This window comes from Ochlerotatus camptorhynchus, unplaced genomic scaffold (assembly GCF_037179485.1).
Source record: "Ochlerotatus camptorhynchus isolate MF236.1 unplaced genomic scaffold, CSIRO-AGI_Acam_v1.1 ptg000248l, whole genome shotgun sequence".
Lineage (NCBI taxonomy): Eukaryota > Metazoa > Arthropoda > Insecta > Diptera > Culicidae > Ochlerotatus > Ochlerotatus camptorhynchus.
Window position 1 is genome coordinate 1818230 of NW_027040738.1, and position 14844 is coordinate 1833073.

Here is a 14844-nt window from a genome sequence, read left to right on the forward strand (position 1 = left end):
GAAAAAGAACTCACATGATTACCAACCGCATCCGGGAGCTACGAGTCGAACGATGCAAGAAAATCTTGAACTTCCTTAAGTGAAAAAATCAGGTAATCCTGTTCACCGACGAGAACATGTTTACCGTCGATCCCGTATCAAATTCCAGAACCGACCGGTATATTAGTTCTCTTCCGGTAAAAGACGTAGCCGACAAGCACAAGAACGTGTATCTGACCAAGCATCCTGTTAGCGTTATAGTGTTTGGATTGGTGGCTTCCGATGGCAAAAAATGAACACGGTGTTCGTTCCAGAAGGCGACAAGGTCAACACGGAGGTCTACATCGGGAGTTTAAGTAAGTCTGTTCTTCCGTGGATCAAAGAACAGTACGGTCCGAAGCCAAATGTTGTATTTCAACAAGATGGGGCTCCGTGCCACACCTCGAACCGCACTCAGAAGTGGTTGCAGGAACAAATTCCGTTCTGGGCAAAGGATATGTGGCCGCCATCCAGCCCCGATCTTAATCCACTCAATATGGCGCGTCATGAAGGCCAAGGCCTGTTCTAAACGCCACCCGAGTACAGCAAGCCTCAGACAAGCGTTGACCCGTACCTGGAGAGAAATGGATCCAGACTACATTATTAGAACCTGCCGTGCATTCCGGAAGCGTGTTGAGGCCGTAATTGCAGCAAGTGGAAACTCAATCAATGATTAGCATAGTTTAAGCCTCTGAAAAACATTCCCCCTTTGAATAAATAAAAAAAAAACTCGAAAACGAAATTTTTGAATTTTTTTTAAATTTTGACATTGTTTAATGGTGCAAACATTATCACACATACGGTACATCGATACAGAACAACACGGCTATTACCCGAAGCGCTCCGTGTCCACGAACCTGGTGCAGTTTACTCCTAACTGTTTGCGATACATGGATTCAGGATGGCAAGTCGATGTTGCGTATATGGATCTAAAAGCTGCATTTCACACGGTGGACCATAATATCTTGCTTGCCAAGCTGGAGATATTTAGCGTCTCGTCAAAGGCTGTGGATTGGTTCAGATCTTACTTGGTGAATCGCTATGTACGGGTTTAGATTGGCGTGTCGGAATCGGATGTTTTCTCAAACAACTCGGGAGTTCCGCAAGGCAACCTAGGACCACTACTGTTTTCGATCTTTTTAAACGACGTCGCCTTTCTGATTCCATCAGGATGCCGCGTTGCAGACGGTACGAAAATCTACAAAATTATTAAAAGTCTCTTGGACTGTTGGGATCTCCAGAATACATATGTAAGGTATTTTTGCTGAGTCTAAGCATTTCCTATCACCGAAAAATCGAACCAATCATGTTTGACTATGTTCTCTACGGACGCTGTCTTGCTCGTGTAGTTCACATAAAGAATCTCGGCATTAACTTGGACTGTAGACTCACTTTCAGAATCCACTACAATGACATCATCTCCAGAACTAATCGACAATTGGGCTTTATTTTCAAAATTGCCGGCGAGTTCCGAGACCCGCTATGCCTCAGGTCACTCTACTGCTCGCTTGTGCGATCCTTATTGGAGTCAAGTTTAGTTGCGTTCAACGCAAGTTTGTGAGATATGCTCTTCGTTTCCTCAACTGGCGTGACCCAACAAGCTTTCCACCGTACGAGGAGCGTTGCCGTCTCCTGGGAATCGAACCATTAGGGGTGAGACGGATGGTCGCTTAAGCTATTTTTGCTGGAAAACTGCTTACGGGTGACATTGACTGTCCAACACTGCTGGTTCAGCGAAATATGTATGTCCCTGAGAGGCCTCTTCGTCCACGCGACTTTCTGGTTTTGGAACCACGGCGCCGAAATTATACACAACACGAGCCAATTCGAGCAATCAGCCGGCAATTCAACAACTTATTTTATATGTTCTACTTCAGCTGACGTGTTTCGTCATCGGTTACTTGGCCTTTTCCGTTCCGTTGACCGTAACTATTTAGTTTAAGCTTTACTCATTTAGACAATAACAGTCAGTTGAATTTTTCAATATACAAATCCACTATCATTTTTGAACGAACTCTTAAGCCCTGTTTAGATGATTCAATTCGGCGTTCAACTCACTTGAACTACGAAACGAACGTCTAGACACACCCTAAAGCTCGGTTTAGACTATGCAAGTCGTATGATCAACTCAGTTGAATTCAATTGACTTGAAAAGTTGAGCCTGGTTCAACTTTTTTCAATTCAAGTGAGTTGATCAAGGTTTACACGTTCAATTCACGTTCAAGTCAGTTGAATTCAACTGACTTGATCAATTGACTTGTCCTGTCTAAACCCAGCTTAAGGAGCTGATCGATGTCGGACTTGCCCTATTCGATGCCAATTCAATTAACCACCGACTACCAGTTTGGGGGTGAGTTTAATCAACTGACTTGAACCGTATATTTGCGCCTTTAGATGTTGAACGCTGATATTTCGATCGACATGCTATTTCATTTTCATTTCCTTTACCTTAACCTAGCACATGTTATTCGAGTTGTTTCATTCAATCAAAGCGAAACATTGACCACGATTTCTTTCAGTGCTTTCCAGCTGTCGATACGACAATCGATTACGCCGAGATCTCCGGGGTGGACGGAACCCTGCCGGGCTTACTGCCTCTTTTGCTGCTGCAGTTTGGCTCAGCAACGATTTGCATGGCAACTTTCCATAGAATCCATATAAAAATAAACTCGGATGATGTTCCCTTTTCAAATTTGAATCTTTTTTTAGCCCAAGACAATCCCCATCATAGGATGGAGAATTTCATTAAAACAAATGCCTTACGATTAATATTGGTTTGCACCTTCCGATCGCATCGTGACACTCCCACGTCGTCGTCCTGCATCGTGATGACTCTGAGCATCATCATCATCACTATCATCATCATCATCGATGGGTGAGGGGGGAATAGTGTATACTCAAATAAATCGACGAAGTTTATACGCTTCTTTGGCTTATTCCGGGATTAAATCCGGCAAACATCAAAATCTATGGTGGCACGTACAGGTCTCTACATAGGACAAATCGTCCCGCTAAGTGAACTTTAATGCTACGTAGTAAGGCGATGTGGGAGGGAAATTAACTGAACGAGGAATTTTTTATGAATCATTTTCCAGTTCAGGCCAGTCATCATATCTTTTTTTCCGTTTCCGGGGGTAATTGAGCTGAACATCAAAGAAACGGCGATGCAGTATTATTACATTGAAATCAAACTGAGTTCGCTTTATTTGCCATAATGGATCCTACTAAAATAATGAACGCTTAAATTACCAAAATACCTACCTTGAACGAACGAGAGCCGTGCTGACAAACCGTGAGAAAAGTTACCGAATTTTCCATCCAATTCACTGGGGATTAAAGCGACCAAGACAAAGCCTGAATTTGAGGTGGTAGGGGTCAACGTGTTACATCCAACCACCCAACGTTCTGCCGGTGATTTTCGATTTGCCTTTGTCCGAAAAGGCCGGGGACGATGAGCGAACTGGAGAGCTTGGTGCCGGCGGTTCAAGCCGGGCGGGAGTTGGTGAACGGGAACGGGGCCTTGGCGTGTCGGACTTGGCCGAATTGGATGGCGAAAGGGTGTCCTTGCCAACACTCGACTCTGATTTGGGAGGACTAGCTTCCTTGCCCCTTATTATGGAACCGGCTTTGCTGACCTCGGCACTGCTGGGCTTGCCGCAGTCAGTTTTCTTATCCAGCGGTGGGCTATTGCTTGGAATGGGGGTTTCCGGACGTTCGGGAATACTGTTGGTACGGATGGGCGTCGGACAGCGTTCGCCATTTTCGCTCAGGACTTCATCGGGATCTTCCATGATTGGCGAACGTACGCGGACCCGGCTCAGGTCGATTCTGATGTCGTCCTTTTCCTCCTTGAAGGCCGTACTGGTGATGATTTCGGGTGGTTCATCCGCAACCGGTGCTGGAGCAGCTGGCGCAGATTCTTTGAGAGGAATTTCTGTTTCCTTCACGGGGGACTTCTTCTCCGCTTTGGCATCGGTATCGATGCTCTGGAAAGAGAAAGGTTTTTAAGTTGTGAAGAAATCTTGGGATTTTCCCCAGAATTCACCCAAAAAATACCCTTTCCATACTCACATTGATCTTGTCCTTCATTTCCACCAGCTTCTTCAGTGAGCCCCGTTTAGACGATCCCCGGCGCTCGTTCTCGAAGCTGGTCTCGTCTTTTTCCTGGTCCTTGTCCTTGCCCAAGTCCTTTTTCAACTTGGTCGTCATAAACTTGACGTAGGCCACCCGAGTCACCGGCGTCACCTCCGACAGCTTCGGATTGAACTCCACCAGATTGTCGGTGTTCATGTCCAATCCCTGCTCGCAGCCTTCGATGATCTGTTTTCTCAAGCTCATCTGACTTCGACGCATGATGGCTTCCGAGGAGTTTCCGATAGGATCGCGAACCGATGTGTTCTTGCGGACCAGGGCGTTCCAGTCCTCGGGCCTCCTGTAAATAGAAAAAAATCATTCCAGAGATCGAACAATTGCCATCGAAAGAGATACTTCTTCTTGGCGCTGGTACGGCTGCCGATCGCTTTGGCGATGGTGCTGAACACATCCGCCGGCTTTTCGCTGGCATTGTTGAACGTCTCGTTGAGGATACCCTCGACGAAGCCGATCTGGAAGTCCTTCAGGATGCGGCGCTCCATGACACGGCCCTTCTTACCGGCAACTGTGGGGGGAAAGGAAGTTCCGATGGGGGTTAGTGGTTGCATGTAGTGATTGATCGTGGAATGGTAAGATTTTAAGCTTAATTAGTAATGAATATAGAATTTTTGAAACTGGGGGAATCTTTCGGAAATATTTCTTAGTATTTTGAAAACTTTTCAACCCCAGGCCAAATGATTTCTCGAGTGAGTTCAAAGATCCTAAAGGTAAATCCATCTGGTCTAGTCTGCAGGACCCCCACACCAAGTTCAATTGACTTCAATAACAAGGTAAGTCCAAACATCACCTAGTGCGATCTAAAAGAAAACTCAATGGACTTTGAAGTCATGTTCAGTAAATCCTAGAGTCATACTCAAGATTTGTGTTTGGGTGGTCATGCGTGGATTTAGTGAACCTTGTCGTTAGGATAACATCATTTGATTTCAAAGAAATTCGCAGAAGCTCGAACAAATTCTTAAAAGTAAAAGGGAACGTTGTAGGATTTCAAGGAACTTCATAGAATTTCAAGAAACACCGTGGAACTTTCTGGAAATTTTCTAGAGTGCAGCAAATTTTATGACCAGAACAAGAAGAACTTCAGAGAATTTTGTAGAACTAACTTCAGCAAGTTGTATAGTTAACTACTGGCTGTGAATTTGTAGTATTGTCTAACTAGACTTAGTTTAACAGAGAACTTTGTAGAAGTTCATCAAACATTGATGAAAATTTGCAAACCTTAGAGACATTAAGCGAAGAAGAGGAACATCCAAGAAGCTCAGGAATTTATCTTTAGCTTCAACAGACTTTTTAACACTGAGCAGTTCCACGCTAAAAGACGAAACGATATGATGCGACCTGCTCTGATTTGCATGAAACTTTGCATAATTGTTTACTTTGGTCAACCCTTCATATTTGAGCTAAAATTTGGCCATTTTGAATCTCGCAAAAAAACTTCAAATCATAAAAAGTCATAACTAGAAAACGTTATTTCGAATCGGAATCTCGTTCAACTTGCTGTTACTAGATTTAGGTTCTATCAGCGACCTCACAGACGGCGACAACAACTGCTCTTGAGAAGGATTTGATATGGATTTCCGGAACGATTTTCTATTCAGTAAGCAAAAGTGGCAGCCATCAAGCTAGCCGAGCTCCTCAATTAATTTTTTGAGACGTTGTTTGGTAAAGATTAAATTAAATATAAACAAATATCCGGAAAGGAACTCATGTGAATGATCTACTAAATGGCCTCCTTATATTTCATAAGCTTAAAATTAATCGCTCGTCCAAGTTTACCACTTAAAAATAGGTATATGCGTATATTACATCAACACTATGTAAAAACACAATTTAGGCCCTAATTAAGACATTAAACGCGATTAACTGTTTTGACCCCCAAACACCCCTTCAATTGCCAATCGTTATGGAGATAAAAGCGAATCGAGATTTTGAACCCCTGAACACCCCTCAAATCGTGATTTAGGTCTCAAGTAAGAAGTTTTAAGCTGTTAAAGATTTCGAACCCCTAAACACCCCTCAAATCGCAATTTAGGCCTTAATTAAAGAGGCGAACACGATTCAATAGTTTGAACCTCCAAACACTCCTCAACTCGTGATTTAGGCCCTAATTAAAGAGATAAAATCGAAAAACGATTTCATACCCCAAACACCCCTCAAATCACGATTTAGACCCCAAATAAGGAGATACAAACGATTAAAGATTTCGAACACCTGAATACCTCTCAAATCGCGATTAAGGCCTTAATTAAAGAGATTAACGCGATTAAATATTTTGAACCCAAAAACACCCCTCAAATCGCGATGTAGGCCTTAAGTAAAGAGATAAACGCGATTAAAGATTTGGAACCCCCAAGCACCCCGAAAATCGTTATTTAGGCCTTAATGAAAGAGATAAAAGTGATTAAAGATTTCACCCCCAAACACCCCTCAAATCACAAATTAGGCCTTAAATAAGGAGATGAACGCGATTAATGATTTTGAACCTTCAAACACCCCTCAAATTGCAATTTAGGCCTTGATTAAAGGGACAAACACGATTTAAGAGCTTGAACCTCCAAACATCCCGCAACTCGTGATTTAGGCCCTAATTAAAGAGATAAAATCGATCAACGATTTCGTCCCCTAAACACCCCTCAAATCGCGATTAAGGCCCCATATAAGGAGATAAAATCGATTAAAGATTTAGAACCCCTGAACACCCCTAAATTTGCAATTTATGTCCCAATTAAGACGATAAACGCGATTAACGATTTCGACCCCCAATCACCCCTTAAATCGCGATTTAGACCCCAAAATACGAGCTAGAAGCGATTAAAGATGTTGAACATCCAAAAACCCAAAAAAAAAACCCAATTTAGGCTCCAATTAAGAAGATAAACGCGATTAACGATTTCGTCCCCCCCCCCCCAAACACCCCTCAAATCGCGATTAAGGCCTCATTTAAGGAGATAAGAGCGAATAAAGATTTCAAACCCCCAAACACCCCTCAAACCGAAATTCAGGCCTTAATTCAAGAGATAATCGCGATTAACGATTAAAGAACCTCCAAAAACCCTGCAAGTCGTGATTTAGGCCCTAATTAAAAAGATAAAATCGATTAACGATTTCGTCCCCATTATACCACTCAAATAAAAATTTCGACCCCATATAAGGAGATTAAAACGATTAAAGATTTCGAACCCCTGAACACCCCTCAAATCGCAATTTAGGCCTTAATTAAAGAGACAAATGTGATTCAAAAGTTTTAACCACGAAAAACCCCTCAATTAGAACCCCCAAACACCCCTCAAATCGCAATTTAGGCCTTAATTAAAGAGACAAACGTGATTCAACAGTTTTAACCTCCAAAAACCCCTCAACTCGTGATTTAGGCCTTAATTAAAGAGATAAAAGTGATTAAAGATTTCGTCCCCCAAACATCCCTTAAATCACGATTTAGGCCCCAAATAAGGAGATGAACGCGATTAATGATTTTGAACTCCCAAATACCCCTCAAATCGCGATTTAGGCCTTGATCAAAGAGACAAACGCGATTCAAGAGTTTGAACCTCCAAACACCCCTCAACTCATGATTCAGGCCCTAATTAAAGAGATAAAAGTGATTAATGATTAAGTCCCCCCAACCCAAATCACGATTTAGACCCTAATTAAAGAGATACAAGCGATTAAAGATTTAGAACCTCTTAACACCCCTCAAATCGCAATTTAGGCCATAATTAAAAAGACAAACGCTATTCAACAGTTTGAACTTCAAAACTCCCCTCAACTCGTGATTTAGACCCTAATTAAAGATATAAAATCGATTAACGATTTCATCCCCCAAACACCCTTCAAATCACGATTCAGGCCCCAAATAAGGAGATACAAGCGATTAAAGATTTCGAACCCCTGAGCACCTCTCAAATCGCGATTTAGGTCTTAATTCAAGAGATAAACACGATTAAAGATTTAGAACCCCAAAAACACCCCTCAAATCGTGATTTAGGCCCTAATTTAAGAGATACAAGCGATTGAAGATTTAGAACCTCTAAACACCCCTCAAATCGCAATTTAGGCCATAATTAAAAAGACAAACGCGATTCAAGAGTTTGAAGCTCCAACCACCCCTCAACTCATGATTCAGGCCCTAATTAAAGAGATAAAAGCGATTAACGATTTCGTCCCCTCAACCCAAATCACGATTTAGGCCCCAAATAAGGAGATACAAGCGATTAAAGATTTCGAACCCCTGAACACCCATCAAATCACAATTTAGAATTTAATTAAAAGATAAACGCAATTAAAGATTTAGGACCTCCAGACACTCCTCAAATCGAAATTTAGGTCTTAATTAAAGAGATAAAATCGTTTGACGATCTCGTCCCCAAACACCTTTCTAATCATGATTCAGGCCCCAAATAGGGAAACACAAGCGATTAAAGATTTCAAACCCCTGAACACCCCTTAAATTGCGATTTAGGCCATAATTAAAGAGATACACGCGATTAAAGATTTAGAACCTCCAAACACCCCTCAATTCGCAATTTATGTCCCAATTAAGAAGATAAACGCGATTAACGATTTCGACCCCCAATCACCCCTTCAATCGCGATTTAGACCCCAATATACGAGATTGAAGCGATTAAAGGTTTTGAACCTCCAAACCCTCAAAACGCAATTTAGGCTCCAATTGAGAAGATAAAATCAATTAACGATTTCGTCCCCAAAACACCCCTCAAATCGCAATTTAGGCCCCATATAAGGAGATAAAATCGATTAACGATTTCATCCCCCAAACACCCCTCAAATCACGATTCAGGCCCCAAATAAGGAGATACGAGCGATTAAAGATTTCGAACCTCCAAACCCTCAAAACGAAATTTAGGCTCCAATTAAGAAGATAAAAGCAATTAACTCAGGGCACCTCTCAAATCGCGATTTAGGCCTTAATTAAAGAGATAAACACGATTAAAGATTTAAAACCCCAAAACACTCATCAAATCGCGATTTAGGCCTTAATTAAAGAGGCGAACGCGATTCAAGAGTTTGAACCTCCAAACACCCCTCAACTCGTGATTCAGGCCCTTATTAAAGAGATAAAATCGATTAATGATTTCGTCCCTCAAACATCTATCAAATCACGATTCAGGCCCCAAATAAGGAGATACAAACGATTAAAGATTTCGAACCCCTGAACACCCCTCAAATCGCAATTTAGAATTTAATTAAAAGATAAACGCAATTAAAGATTTAGGACCTCCAGACACTCCTCAAATCAAAATTTAGGCCTTAATTAAAGAGATAAAATCGTTTAACGATCTCGTCCCCAAACACCTTTCAAATCATGATTCAGGCCCCAAATAGGGAAACACAAGCAATTAAAGATTTCAAACCCCCGAACACCCCTCAAATTGCGATTTAGGCCATAATTAAAGAGATACAGGCCATTAAAGATTTAGAACCTCCAAACACCCTTCAATTCACAATTTATGTCCCAATTAAGAAGATGAACGCGATTAACGATTTCGACCCCCAATCACCCCTTCAATCACGATTTGGACCCCAATATACGAGATAGAAGCGATTAAAGATTTTGAACCTCCAAACCCTCAAAACGAAATTTAGGCTCCAATTAAGAAGATAAAAGCAATTACGGATTTCGTCCCCCAAACACCCCTCAAATCGCGATTTAGGCCCCAAATAAGGAGATACTAGCGATTAAAGACGTCAAACCCCTGAACACCCCTCAAATCGCAATTTAGGCCTTTAAAAAGATAAACGCGATTAAAGATTTAGAACCCCCAAAGACCCCTCAACTTGCGATTTAGGCCTTAATTAAAGGGACAAACGCGATTCAAGAGCTTGAACCTCCAAACACCCCTCAACTCTTGATTTAAGCCCTAATTAAAAACATAAAATCGATTAACGATTTCGTCCCCCAAACACCCCTCAACTCGTGATTTAAGCCCTAATTAAAAACATAAAATCGATTAACGATTTCGTCCCCCAAACACCCCTCAAATCACGATTTAGACCCCAAATATGGAGATACAAGCGATTAAAGAATTAAAGTATTCAGGGCTCCTCAAATCGCGATTTAGGCCTTAAGTAAAGGGACAAACGCGATGCAAGAGTTTGAACCTCCAAACACACCTCAACTCGTGATTTAGGCACTAATTAAAGAGATAAAATCAATTAAAGATTTCGTCCCCCTAACAATTTTCAAATTGCGATTTGGCCCCATATAAGGAGATTAAAGATTTCGAACCTCCAAACATTGAGGGGTGCAATTTATGTCTCAATTAAGAAGATGAACGAGATTAACGATGTGGACCCCCAATCGCGATTTAGATCCCAATATACGAGATAGAAGCGATGAAAGATTTGAACCTCCAAACACCCCTCAAATCGCAATTTAGGCTCCAATTAAGAAGACAAACTCGATTAACGATTCTGACCCCCAAACACCCCTTAAATCAAGATTTAGACCCCAATATATGAGATAGAAGCGATTGAGACCCAATTAAACAGATAAACGAAATTAACGATTTCGACATCCCTAATTAAGGAGATAAAAGCGATTGAAGGGTTCGAACCCCTGAATCCCCCTCAAACCGCGATTTAGGCCTCAATTAAGGAGATAAATGCGATAAACGGTTTTGAACCCCAAAACACCCCTCAAATCGCAATTTAGGGCTTAAGGGGGTATTCCCGATCTTTTTTTTTTCAAAAAATCAAATTTTTTTTTTCACGTTTTTTTGTACTTTAGACTATATACTTTCATCCCCCCAAGCCGTTTTCCGATCAGCGAATTCGGTGTCCAGGCATAGCTGACTAATGGTAAGAACCCCCAAATGGTTTTAACTAAAGTCAAAACTTTAAACGCGTTTTTCTCGAAACCACATTTTTTTTATCGGGCGAAGATTTTTCTCAGAAACTATAAGAGATATTGACTTGAATCTTTGCGCATTTTGTTCCTTATTAAATTCTTTGGAGCTTCTCCCACTTTCAGCCAAAAATATTAACATTTAACATTGTTTGAAGCACCTTAAAGCTGCAAAAAAGCGGGCTAAAAATCGCCTGTTTTTTCATATGGCCGCCATTTTGTTAATTTGCAAGATTTTTTGCTGCCAACGGTAGAAGCTCCAGTGAATCTTATGCAGATTATAATTTCATCACGAAATCTGTTTCAGATGAAGCCGTTCCAGAGAAAAGTCTTCGCCCGTCCAGGCGTTTGCGGCGAACAGGGGTCTGTTTGCCACCATTTTGTGACGTCAATAATATCTTTTTTATGTCGAAAAAAATTTATTTGTAAACTTTAATGTTCAATAAACAAGAATCCCAAAGAGTTAGGCGCATTACTATTCATTTTCCTTGAAAAAAAATTAATTGAAAAACAGGCCGAAAAAAGGCAAAAGATTGGGAATACCCCCTTAATTAAGCATGAGCATGAGCATGAGAGTTTTAATGCTTACACTTACACTACCGATCATAAGTTTAAGGACACCCCCAAAAAACCATGCAAATATGTTTTGTTCAATGATCTCTCATTTTACGTTCAATTTTCGATCTCCAAAGGTTATTTGAATGGTATGAATGGTATAGCATAAGTGTTCTACTAATACTTTTATTTTAAAATTTGGCCAACCCAATTCTGAGAAAATCAGTCACGATTCTTCAGAGTAAATTTTGAAAAACATTGTAACTTGGGTGAACTTTTAGCACACAAAATTAGAAAATTATATTGAACAATTTGCTTACAAGGAAAGATCCATCCTTTCAAATGATCTAAAGAAAACGAAAATTGGACGTTACATGACAGAGATATGAACATAACAAATTTGTCTTGTTTGACGTAGGACTACGTCTGTGATTTCTATATGGGGGTACACTTTGTGAAAACCGAAAATGGAGCATGTAACAAAATTATGAAAGATTTTGAACGTTGACAACTCAGCTGCCCCTTGACCAATTTCAATAATTTTATCACCAATCAATCAGTAATATTTCCACGCATCTTTTGAATTTAAGACTTTATCATTTTTTAAAATGTCACTATTGAAAATTGTACGAATGTGCAACTGTTGCTATGATAAATAAAATTATCACCGATTGCCTGCGAAAAGTGATTTCCCTAACACAGATTTCAAAGTTGAATTCCATCCGGTCTCACCAAACGGTGTTTATACAATCACCGCGTGGTGAGTGGCACACAACCGCTGATCGAATTCAGTTCCAATCACCGTGTGTGGTGATGTCCGATCGTTGGCATCAACAGCAGCAGCAGCCAGCAGTGGTTTCGGCGCGTGGCGTTGAACATTGGTCTCCAGTACACAACGAAAGGCTGCCTGCAAGCAGCGAGCTGCATCCCACATGAGCATCCATGGAAGGAGGAAGAAGCCGCACTGCTATTGATCGGAATCAGTAGCTCTTCGTGAGTCGCTGTGGGCCATCTATGTCAAGCACGTTATACAGAAGAATATAAACAGAGAGAACCCCGCTTAAATTCCTATTCCTACACAAAGCACAAGCTCCTGCTGCAGTTATCAAATAAGATTTATTATATAAGACCACGTAGTCCTACGTCACCATTGCGTACAACCCCATAGGGCTGTCCCTTGTAGTTTTTTTGAAGGTATCCTTAAACTTATGATCGGGAGTGTAAGTTCCGATAAATTCAAATCAATTTCAAGAGCCCGAAAAATACCGAGAACCCTAGAAGGTTCTGAAAATATCGAAGTAATCCAGTGAAGGTGAAGGAGAAAGCTGAAGCAACTCGACTCAAGGGTCCAATCATAGTAGTCTAGATAATAATTTGATTTCAATAAACTCAGTTTGCATTAGTCACTCGACGAGTACAGTTGTCTTTCTTTTTCCCTCCAAGAGGTGATGGGCCTTTGCTAGATTGGAGTACCGAAACAACAAGAGTAAACAATTTCAAGCTCATTTTTCCAGATTTTTTCCGTTTCTCGTTCCGTCGCGCTATTGAAGATTGAAGAAATTCAAATATCGAAGCAAAATGGAACGGTTGGGAATTATCAAGCTTAAAGGATTCAATTATTCAACCTGGAAAACGAAAGTGGAATTCCTGCTGATCCGAGATGACCACTGGAAATACGTAACCGGGAAACGACCAGAACGCGGTGCAGAGCCTAGACCAGCGGATGTAACAGCAGTTGGATGCAATTGGCCTTGTGCTTGAGGACAACCAGTTAAATCTCATCAAAGGGTAGAAAACGGCAAAGGAGACATGGAACCTGTTACGAGGACACTACGAGAAGGCAACACTAACATTGAAGGTGTCACTACTCAAGAGGCAGTTTTTCATGAATTGCACCATAGTCTTCAGGCGGCCATGATACTCCGTAGCTTACCGGAATCGTTCAATACTTTAACTACGGCGCTGGAGAGCAGAGCAGACGGCGAGCTCACTCTGGAATTGATTAAATCCAAGCTAGTAGACGAGGTGTCGAAACGCTGTTCCGGAGCACGTGGTGAATCAGATGCAAAAGATAACGTGCCATTTTCGTCAAAAGTCTGGCCATAAGCAAAAGTTTTTTTTTTTTTAGTTCTTTATTAAGGAGATTTTTAGCCTATGGCTAGTTGATCTCCGGAGAAAGGAGAGGGCTCAGAGTGAGTATCCTCTAGATACATGGTATATTAACATTTAGTTTAATAACTTTGGTTGCTGGCTCTTCAACTTTTATGAAAAAATAACAAGATATTATGAAACAGAGGAACAATAGAAAACGAAATGATTTAAGACAAGCTACAAACGATTAATCCAAACAAAACAACTCAGCTGGCATGGGTCCAATAGGAGAAATCCATCCAACTGAGATGTCCCGACGGCCGAAAGAAATTCCTGCTATACCAAGTGGTGGATTTTGGCTTCTTTTAAGAAGGTTACTAGTACTGCCGAGGCCGAAGTATCATTCCCGAGCAGATCGCTGATGCTGGAAGTTAGGCAGAGTGACTCTCGAAGATTTTGGAACTCCGGCCAGTTGCACAGGATGTGTTCGACGGTGTAGGGTACCCCACAGATGATGCAGCTTCTGCGGAACGGGGGGCCACCATAGTTATAGTAGAGTTTGGTGTGCCCGGTTCGAAGCCGCGAAATCACGCGTTGATCCCTCAGGTTGTCCAGTTCTCTCCATGGTTCAGTTGACCCTTTGACTTGGCGGATGAAGGCAGTTCTGTTGCGGAACCACTCAGCTTCCCATGCCGCTCTAATGGTCCACATGATCCACCGTCTGACGTCCTGTAGGGGTACCTTGTTGGTGAGTCTGGGACCCGATGTCCCGGCTCCGGCAAGGTGATCAGCAGACTCGTTACCTGGCACTCCGCAGTGTCCGGGAATCCATGTGTACACGGTGTTCGGTGGGGCGTACTTGATAATCGCCTGGATCCATGGGTGTTTTGGTGCTTCCGAGGTGATCGCTTGAACGACGCTGTATGAGTCGGTTAATATAAGTATCGGTTTGTTGGCTGGCGTCGTAGCGGCACGGAAGATGGCTGCAGCCTCGGCCGAGCAATGTGGAGGAAGACGGCTTTTGTGGCAATATTTGCGTTTAAGCAGAACCGGAAAGGAAGAAGACCCGCTTCGATGCATGCGGCGTCTGCTGGAGTGGATGGCAGGAGACCAGATATGATGCGGATGTAGCTGTTGTAGACCGGTGCTAGGGTTCTAACCAGCTT

At 41.9% G+C, this 14844-nt stretch overlaps 1 protein-coding gene across 1 annotated transcript in view; it reads right to left on the reverse strand.

Annotated features, from left to right (window-relative positions):
* Nucleotides 1-3188: 3188 nt before the first annotated feature.
* The window catches only part of LOC135704821 (transient receptor potential protein-like), a 67008-nt gene continuing 55352 nt past the window's right edge, over nucleotides 3189-14844 (reverse strand). The window contains exons 12-14 of the mRNA XM_065226340.1: nucleotides 4507-4675; nucleotides 4090-4450; nucleotides 3189-4004 (exon numbers count right to left, since the gene is read on the reverse strand). Of these exons, the coding sequence (XP_065082412.1) occupies nucleotides 3402-4004; nucleotides 4090-4450; nucleotides 4507-4675 (1133 nt within the window). The 3' untranslated portion in view covers nucleotides 3189-3401. The remainder of the gene's footprint in view (nucleotides 4005-4089; nucleotides 4451-4506; nucleotides 4676-14844) is intronic.